Source organism: Muntiacus reevesi, chromosome 2, assembly GCF_963930625.1.
Source record: "Muntiacus reevesi chromosome 2, mMunRee1.1, whole genome shotgun sequence".
NCBI classification, from domain to species: domain Eukaryota; kingdom Metazoa; phylum Chordata; class Mammalia; order Artiodactyla; family Cervidae; genus Muntiacus; species Muntiacus reevesi.
In genome coordinates, this window is record NC_089250.1 from 248,932,767 (window position 1) to 248,943,047 (window position 10,281).

General features: G+C 39.7%; 1 protein-coding gene across 1 annotated transcript in view; it reads left to right on the plus strand.

The window, feature by feature from the left end:
- NIP7 (nucleolar pre-rRNA processing protein NIP7) overlaps nt 1-10,281 on the plus strand; it is a 66,641-nt gene extending 56,360 nt beyond the window's left edge. The window contains exon 5 of the mRNA XM_065925653.1: nt 10,173-10,281. Coding sequence (XP_065781725.1) covers nt 10,173-10,199 — 27 coding nt within the window. The 3' untranslated portion in view covers nt 10,200-10,281. The remainder of the gene's footprint in view (nt 1-10,172) is intronic.

Sequence of the window (10,281 nt, forward strand, 5' to 3'; positions counted from 1 at the left end):
AAACTATAAAAAACTATGCAACTGTAAAAACTATGTAAAAATAAATAAGGAGGTATTTATGTATCATTATCTAAACACTTCTAAGATGTTACTAAGTAAGTAAAAAAGGCAAGATGCAGAAGGGTGATGTTCACTACCTTTTGTATGTAAAGAAAACTTAAGTATAAAAATGTTAGTTGCTCAGTTGTGTCTGACTCTTTGTGACCCCATGGACTGTAGCCTGCCAGGCTCTCCCAGAAATACTGGAGTGGGTAGCCATTCCCTTCTTAAAGGGATCTTCTTGACCCAGGGATTGAACCCACATTGCAGGCAGATTCTTTACTGTCTGAACCACGAGGGAAGCCCTTAAAACTAAGTATAAATATGTGTATTTACTTGCATTTTGCATGGAGAAACTCAGGACGGATACACACAAAAAAATTGTTAAATGGTTTCTGTGGTGGGTGAGTGGAAGGGAGTGGAAAGTAGGTAGAAAGGTGGTGGGCAAGACACTTTTTATTGAGATGTTTAATTTTTTTTTTTTTTAGTTTGGAGCCATGTGAATATATTAAGACTTAAAAATTAAATTTAAAACTTGTTCCCTTTACTACCTCTTACCTTAATTTATTAATTTATCACTTAATCCATAACCATTGTTCACTCCTCCAGCCTGAGGAAGTGTTTAGTTAAATGAATGTGGATGATGGTTATAAAAAGTACATTAGTGTGTATATATTATATTTTTTAAAAGCTGACTTAAAAAACACATTAGAGATTAATCTAGTCATGAAGGAGATTTCTGTGCTTTACCCCTCATCCTCCACAGATTAAATAAAGGTCATTGACCAAAGACATTTGGAACATTCTGAGGGCAAAACCAGCCTAAAGGAAACTTTGTGTTTATGGAAACATTATGATTTTTCAAAGTGGCCTTTGGCTCAGTAGATTGTAGTAAAAACAATGACATCATCCAGTCTCTGAACTGGATCATCTTTATCAAAAAGAACCCTTTACAGGGTAAAGAATTTCTAAGTGTTAACATCTTTTTGCATCATTTTTTCATTGGCTCCGTGTCTGGAAAGTATTGTAGCCCTTTAATGTTTTTTGATTCCCTACTTGTGCCCTTCCCCTAACCACTAAATTAACTTTGTTTTTTCCTTAACAGCTTTGTAACTCACATACTATACAAATTATCTATCAAAAGTATACAGTTCAGTATCTTTTAGTGTAGTTACAGAGTTGTGCAGGCATCATTTCAGTCTAATTTTATAACATTGTTACCATACACAAAAGAAGCTTCATCCCCATTAGAGGTCATTCACTGTTTTTCCCAACCCTCTCAGCCAGGTACAACCACTATATGTACTTTCTGTCTCTATAGATGTGCCTTTTTAAAAAATAATTAAGTAGGCTGTGTGGGGTCTTAGCTGTGGCAGGCGGGCTTAGTTGCCCTGCGGCATGTGGGACCTTAAGTTCCCTGACCAGGGATCGAACCCTCCCCTCCTGCAGTGGAAATGCAGAGTCTTAACCGCCAGACCACCAGGGAGGTCTCTAGATGTGCCTTTTCTTGAAATTCTATATATATGAAGTCATACTGTATGTGGTCTGTTGTGATGGGCTTCTTTCACTTAGCACGATGCTTTCAAGGTGCATTCATGTTTTAGCATGCTATTTTTTTTTTTTAACTGCTGAATTATATTTCATTGTAAGGACACATACACATTTATTTATGTGCATGTGGAATCCCATGAACAGAGGAGCTTGGTGGGCTACAGTCCATATGGTCACAAAGAGCTGGGCACGACTGAAAGCAACTGAGCATGGCATATCTAGATGATCATATAAGATCACATAGTCATCATCCTAACAGATGCAGACAAAGTATTTGACAGGCTTTCGTCTCCTTTTATGATTTAAAAGGATGTCTTTAAAAAAAGACACCTCAGGAAACAAGGTAGGTAGGGGAATGCTTTCAGATGAAGAGTATCTACTGAAAAATCTACAAACATCACATTTAATTGTCAGAGACAGAATGCTTTCCTATTAAGATTAGGAACAAGCCAGAGATGCTCATTTTACCATTTTTATTCAGTGTTCTACTAGAAATGCTAGTGTGAAATACTCCTTGCCAGGGAAATAAAGCAAGGAAAAAGGCATACAGATTGGAAAGGAACAAGTGAAACCGTCTTTATTGGGAGATGATATGATTGCCATGTAGAGTTTTCTAAGAAACCTACAATCCTGAGAACTATAAGTGAGTTTAGCAAGGTTATGATACTAATTCAATGTACAAAATCAATTATATTTCTCTGTTACAGCAGCAAACAATTGAAAATGAAATAATTCCATTTGTAATAGCAGAAAACCATAAAATATTTAGAAATAATTTTGACAAAAGATGTAGAAGACCTCTATGCTGTAAACCATAAATTGAAAAAACATTCAAATAAATGGAGCAGTGTACCATGTTGGTGGATTGTGAGCCTCAGGATTATTAAGTGTTCATTCTTTATAAATTCATCTATACGTGCTTTTACAGAAATTAACAGGCTCATTTTTAAAAGTAACCATATTATTTTGGGATACGTTCAGATTTACAGAAAAGTTGCAAAATAGTACAGAGTTGTTATATACCTCTCACTCCACTTCCAATAATGTTAACATCTTGAATATACCATAGTACATTTGTCAAAACTAATAAATCAACACTGGTGTATTACTGTTACTTTAATCTGAATTTTACTGTTTTTTCCCCTGATATCCTTTTTGTTTTGTTCTAGGATCCAATCCAGGTTGCCACTTTGCATTTGAGTTGTTCTGTCTCCTTAGTCAAAGTGGGTCTGTGACAATGTCTCCTTGTTTCCTTGTTTTTATTTTTTAAATAAGTGTGATGGTTTTGATTGCTATTGGTCAGGTGTTTTGTAGAATATTCCTCAATTTGGGTTTGCCTAATGTTTTTCTCCTGTTTAGACTGAATTATGGGTTTGGGGAAAGAATGCCACAGTGGGGAAGTGGTTTGGAGCACATACCAGGGAGTACATGCTATCAACACGATTTGTCACTGGTGATGTTAACCTTGATCGCGTGACTCAACAAGCTGATTTTAAAACTTTGGTGAAAACATAAAGGGTCTAGAATAGCAGAAACAATTTTGAAAACTCAGAAAACCTGAAGTACTTTCATCACTTGACTCTAAGCCTTACAAAGCAATCATAACCAAGATAGCATGGGACTGGCATAAGACTAGACAAATAACTGGAACAGAATAGCAAGTTGAGAAAAAGACCTATACTTACATGGTCAGTCAGTTTTCAACAAACGTGAAAACAATTCAGTGGGGAACTGTTTCTTCAAATAGTGTTGAAACCCTGAGTATCCACTTGGAAAAAAGATTGAGAAAGCCAGCTGAGGTCACCAAGTTTGTGAGTAGCAGGGACACAGGTTTCAAGTTAGACTTTCTGGCTATCATGGGCTATCATTGTGAATATGAATTTATTTAAGCCATAGTATTTTCCTGAATCAAATTCAATCTGAAGCCACATTCTTAAAAAAAAGGCCTACGTCATGGAAAAAAAAAAAGCAGAGGCTCAAGAATCATGCCCGATTAAAGGAAACCAAGGAGACATACATAAATGCAATACATTATCCTGACTTGGATCTTTAATCACATAGACATACCACAATTTCACAAAGAACAGTATTATAATGATTGGAAAATAATGTGGACAGCTTGTTAGATAATAGTTTTATCTGCATGTTAAATTCTCTGAACTTGAAAATCATATAGGGGCTTTTCATAGAAGACACAGAATTATTTGGAGGTAAAGTGTCATGAACAGTATGAAAAGGCAAAATGATAGGATACTGAAAGAGGAACTCCCCAGGTCAGTAGGTGCCCATTATGCTACTGGAGATCAGTGGAGAAATAACTCCAGAAAGAATGAAGGGATGGAGCCAAAGCAAAAACAATACCCAGCTGTGGATGAATCTGGTGATAGAAGCAAGGTCTGATGCTGTAAAGAGCAATATTGCATAGGAACCTGGAATATTAGGTCCATGAATCAAGACAAATTGGAAGTGGTCAAACAGGAGATGGCAAAAGTGAATGTCGACATTCTAGGAATCAGCGAACTAAAATGGACTGGAATGGGTGAATTTAACTCAGATGACCATTATATCTACTACTGTGGGCAGGAATCCCTTAGAAGAAATGGAGTAGTCATCATGGCCAACAAAAGAACCCGAAACGCAGTACTTGGATGCAGTCTCAAAAATGACAGAATGATCTCTGATCGTTTCCAAGGCAAACCATTCAATATCACAGTAATCCAAGCCTATGCCCCAACCAGTAACACTGAGGAAGCTGAAGTTGAACAGTTCTATGAAGACCTACAAGACCTTTTAGAACTAACACCCAAAAAAGAAGTCCTTTTCATTATAGGGGACTGGAATGCAAAAGTAAGAAGTCAAGAAACACTTGGAGTAACAGGCAAATTTGGCATTGGAGCAGGGAATCAAGTAGGGTAAAGTCTAATAGAGTTTTACCAAGAGAACATACTGGTCATAGCAAACACCCTCTTCCAACAACACAAGAGAAGACTCCACACATGGACATCACTAGATGGTCAACACCAAAATCAGATTGATTATATTCTTTGCAGCCAAAGATGGAGAAGCTCTATACAGTCAGCAAAAACAAGACCGGGAGCTGACTACGGCTCAGATCATGAACTCCTTATTGCCAAATTCAGACTTAAATTGAAGAAAGTAGGGAAAACCACTAGACAATTCAGGTATGGCCTAAATCAAATCCCTTATGACTGTACAGTGGAAGTGAGAAATAGATTTAAGGGACTAGATCTGAGAGACAGAGTGCCTGATGAACTATGGACGGAGGTTCATGACATTGTACAGGAGACAGGGATCAAACCATCCCCATGGAAAAGAAATGCAAAAAGGCAAAATGGTTGTCTGAGGAGGCCTTACAAATAGCTGTGAAAAGAAGAGAAGTGAAAAGCAAAGGAGAAAAAGAAAGATATTCCCATTTGAATGCAGAGTTCCAAAGAATAGCAAGGAGAGATAAGAATGCCTTCCACAGCGATCAATGCAAAGAAACAGAGGAAAAGAACAGAATGGGAAAGACTAGAGATCTCTTCAAGAAAATTAGAGATACCAAGGGAACATTTCATGTAAAGATGGGTTCGATAAAGGACAGAAATGGTATGGACCTAACAGAAGCAGAAGATATTAAGAGGTGGCAAGAATACACAGAAGAACTGTTCAGAAAAGATCTTCATGACCCAGATAATCACGATGGTGTGATCACTCATCTAGAGCCAGACATCCTGGAATATGAAGTCAAGTGGGCCTTAGAAAGCATCACTATGAATAAAGCTAGTGGAGGTGATGGAATTCCAGTTGAGGTATTTCAAGTCCTGAAAGATGATGCTGTGAAAGTGCTGCACTCAATATGCCAGCAAATTTGGAAAACTCAGCAGTGGCCACAGGACTGGAAAAGGTCAGTTTTCATTCCAATCCCAAAGAAAGGCAATGCCAAAGAATGCTCAAACTACCGCACAATTGCACTCATCTCACACGCTAGTAAAGTAATTCTCAAAATTCTTCAAGTCAGGCTTCAGCAATATGTGAACCATGAACTTCCAGATGTTCAAGCTGGTTTTAGAAAAGGCAGAGGAACCAAAGATCAAATTGCCAACATCTGCTGGATCATTGAAAAAGCAAGAGAGTTCCAGAAAAACATCAATTTCTGCTTTATTGACTATGCCAAAGCCTTCAACTGTGTGGATCACAATAAACTGGAAAATTCTGAAAGAGATGGGAATACCAGACCACCTGACCTGCCTCTTGAGAAACCTAGATGCAGGTCAGGAAGTAACAGTTAGAACTGGACATGGAACAACAAACTGGTTCCAAATAGGAAAAGGAATACGTCAAGGCTGTATATTGTCACCCTGCTTATTTAACTTCAATGCAGAGTACATCATGAGAAACGCTGGACTGGAAGAAGCACAAGCTGGAATCAAGATTGTTGGGAGAAATATCAATAACCTCAGATATGCAGATGACACCACCCTTATGGCAGAAAGTGAAGAGGAACTAAAAAGCCTCTTGATGAAAGTGAAAGAGGAGATTGAAAAAGTTGGCTTAAAGCTCAACATTCAGAAAACTAAGATCATGGCATCTGGTCCCATCACTTCATGGGAAATAGATGGGGAAACAGTGAAAACAGTGGCTGACTTTATTTTTCTGGACTCCAAAATCACTGCAGATGGTGATTGCAGCCATGAAATTAAAAGACACTTACTCCTTGAAGGAAAATTATGACCAACCTAGTTAGCATATTAAACAGCAGAGACATTACTTTGCCAATAAAGGTCTGTCTAGTCAAGGCTATGGTTTTTCCAGTGGTCATGTATGGATGTAAGAGTTGGACTGTAAAGAAAGCTAAGCGCCGAAAAATGGATGCTTTTGAACTGTGGTGTTGGAAAAGACTCTTGAGAGTCCCTTGGACTACAAGGAGATCCAACCAGTCCATCCTAAAGGAGATCAGTCCTGGGTGTTCATTGGAAGGAGTGATGCTGAAGCTGAAACTCCAATACTTTGGCCACCTCATGTGAAGAGTTGACTCATTGGAAAAGACCCAGATGCTGGGAGGGATTGGGGGCAGGAGGAGAAGGGGATGACAGAGGATGAGATGGCTGGATGGCATCACCGATTTGATGGACATGAGTTTGAGTAAACTCCAGGAGTTGGTGATGGACAGGGAGGCCTGGCGTGCTGCAATTCATGGGGTTGCAAAGAGTCGGACACAACTGAGCGACTGAACTGACTGAACTGAAAGTGTCATGAGGTCTGTAACTTACTCTGAGATGGTTTGGTTTAACAATATTAACAACAATAATAAAAATAAATATAAATGAAGTAAAATACGGAAAAATAATAACTATTGGTGAATCTAAGTTAAAGTGGGAATTCATTGTATTATTCTTTAAACTTCAGTTCAGTCGCTCAGTCGTGTCTGACTCTTTGCGACCCCATGAATTGCAGCATGCCAGGCTTCCCTGTCCATCACCAACTCCTGGTGCTTGCTCAGACTCATGTCCATCGAGTCGGTGATGCCATCCAACCATCTCATCCTCTGTCGTCCCCTTCTCCTTTTGCCTTCAATCTTTCCCAGGATCAGGGTCTTTTCCAATAAGTCAGTTCTTCGTATCAGGTGCCCAAAGTATTGGAGTTTCAGCTTCAGCATCAGTCCTTCCAATGAATATTCGGGACTGATTTCCTTTAGGATTGACTGGGTTTGATCTCCTTGCAGTCCAAGAGACTCTCAAGAGTCTTCTCCAACTCCACAGTTCAAAAGCATCAATTCTTTGGTGCTCAGCTTTCTTTATGGTCCAACTCTGACATCCATACGTGACTACTGGAAAAACTATTTGAAATTCTAAAAAAGAAACTTAAATATTAATTTTTAAAAAAACCACTTTAGTCTGATTCTAATTCCAATTGCCATGATGGTGGCAAATTGAATCTCAGTCATTTATGAGCATTTCTCTCCTTTGTCCCAGGGGTTTTACATAGTGCAGAACATTCAGGAAGGGCCCTCTAGTCTTCAGTCCACACTGGTCACTTCCTGAAGATCAGGCAGAACTGACAACCTCTGCACTGATGCTGAAATATGTCTGCTAGCTGGGAGCGTTGGCAACAAGGGTCCAGTCTTTCTGCACGCATCATGTAACCCTTCCACTTAAAAATCTTGTGACTAACCTGGGTCCCTTTGGCAACGCTTATAGGGTTCTTACTACTGGAAGAATCCCAAACTGCTTTCTTCTTCCCAGACTCAGGAAGCCCAATTTAGCTTTTGTGGTACTCCAAATATATTTGTCCAACCCCTCCCTTTGTGGAGATTTTCTTCCATGCTCGCTTCTTAGGGTCTTCAAAAACACTATTGGACTCAGTTTCCTAGAGGTGGAGGTAGTAAAGGAAATGCTGTGTGATTTTACTAATTCACTATATGAAAGATAAACACATATTAAATATGCTTCAAAACAGGCTCACAGGGAATTCCCTGGCGGTCCAGTGATTAGGACCCTGTGCTTTCACTGCCAAGGGCCAGGGTTCAATCCCTGGTTGGAGATCAAAGATCCAGCAAACCTCAAGGTGTGGCCAGAACAAAAACAAAATAGAATGACTTAAAAAAAAAAACAACAGACTCACATATAATAGAGAACAGATTAGTGATTAACAGTGGGTGCAGGTGGGTGGGAGAGGGGCAGTATTGGGGGGAGTGGCAGGACAAATAATTGAGTGTAAGGTAGGTTACAAAGACGTATTGTACACCACAGAGAATATAGCCAATATTTTCTAATAACTGTAAATGAGTGAAGCCTTTAAAAATTGTGTAGAAAAGTTCAGTGTTTCCCAAAGTTACCCATAGATCACATGCATCAGAGTCATTCAAAATACTTGCTAAGAATGTTATTTTCTAATTCTATATCCAGACTTGCTGGACCTGAATCACTGGAAATGGGGCTGGGAATTTGCTTTTTAAAATTTTTTGTGTTTTAAAACAATGTTTTATTATCTTATAATTCTGGGGTTGATGGGGCTGACCTGCTGATATAGCCTGAACACAGTCATGGTTTGCATTAAGTTGATTAAGGGGCAGTCTCAGCTGAGACACCTTTAGTAGCTGATCTTTGTCAACTGGGGGCGGGGGAGCCAAAAACAAAGCACAATGTGTGAGCTGTGTTTTGCCTCATTTGGGGAAAAATAGGCCCAAAGAGACAGCATTTCTGTAGCCCAAGAAATAGCATTTCATATAGCTCTGAGACACTGCAACAAAGAGGTAGGGGGGAATGTCAATAAATATATGTGATTTTGGTGAGGGAGAGTACATGCAATGAAACACATAGTTTTTGTAGATTACTGCCAGTCATGAGGAGCATATGTCACAATGAAGGATTTTAGTGCATTTCTAGATTCAAGGAGATGCAAAAATTGGGCTCATAAAATCGTCTCCTGAAAATCCCTAATTATCTGAAGACTTGTTCTGCCAGTTTTTCCCAGAGCACAGAATGCCTTATTCCTGATCTCCACCTTAATTCCTTTCATGAGGTGTTGAAGGTCTGCAGCTGCAGTGGCTTATAATTTGATCCTTGTAGAGGTAGGTGACCGGAGAAGGCAATGGCAACCCACTCCAGTACTCTTGCCTGGAAAATCCCATGGATGGAGGAACCTGGTAGGCTGCAGTCCATGGGGTCGCTAGGAGTCGGACACGACTGAGTGACTTCACTTTCACTTTTCACTTTCATGCATTGGAGAAGGAAATGGCAACCCACTCCAGTGTTCTTGCCTGGAGAATCCCAGGGACGGTGGAGCCTGGTGGGCTGCCGTCTATGGGGTCACACAGAGTCGGACATGACTGAAGGGACTTAGCAGCAGCAGCAGAGGTAGGTGGCAAGTGCCAATGTATAGGTAATATCTTTTTTTTTTTTTTAGGTAACATCTTTAATCCCAGACTTCTTCACAGCATCATGAAGTGTTCTAAGATGGTGAAGATAGAAATTTCAAGGTCTCTTGAAGTCTAGATGTTGTACCTTGCACAGTACCATTTCTGTCATAATCTATTGGCCAAAGTAAGTAACAAGGGAAGCCAAGATTTAAGGTGAGGAAAAGTCTCACCTTCAGGATTGAAGGTGGGAGGAGAAGGGGACGACAGAGGATGGTTGGATGGCATCACCAACTCAAGGGACATGACTTTGAGTAAACTCCGTGATTTGGTGATGGACAGGGAGGCCTGGCATGCTGCAGTCCTTGGGGTCACAGAATCAGACACGACTGAGCGACTGAACTGAACTGAAAGTCTCTATGTCTGGACTGGAGGGAATCTGCTTTTTCATTGTTGTTGAGCTGCGTAACTTGTAGGATGTTAGCTCCCCCAACCAGGAATCAAACTTGGGCCACTGCAGTGAGAGCTCAGAGTCCTAACCACTGGACTGCCAGGGAATTCCTGGGAATTTGCATCTTTAACATAGCCTTCTAGTTGACACATGCACACCAGGGTTAAGTATGAATTATCATTTAACAAATATGTTTACAGAGCTGTGTCCTTTTGCATTTGCTACAAATCTCTATTGCTAGCACTTCAATTTATATATATGTAAATATTTTAGTTCCTTTCAGAAATAATAAGGTGCTGAAGTACCACATGGAGATGGGATCACTGAAGCTCAGAATGGTAGCAGAGTTTGTGAAAAAGAAGAAATTCGAGGCGCTTGAAAG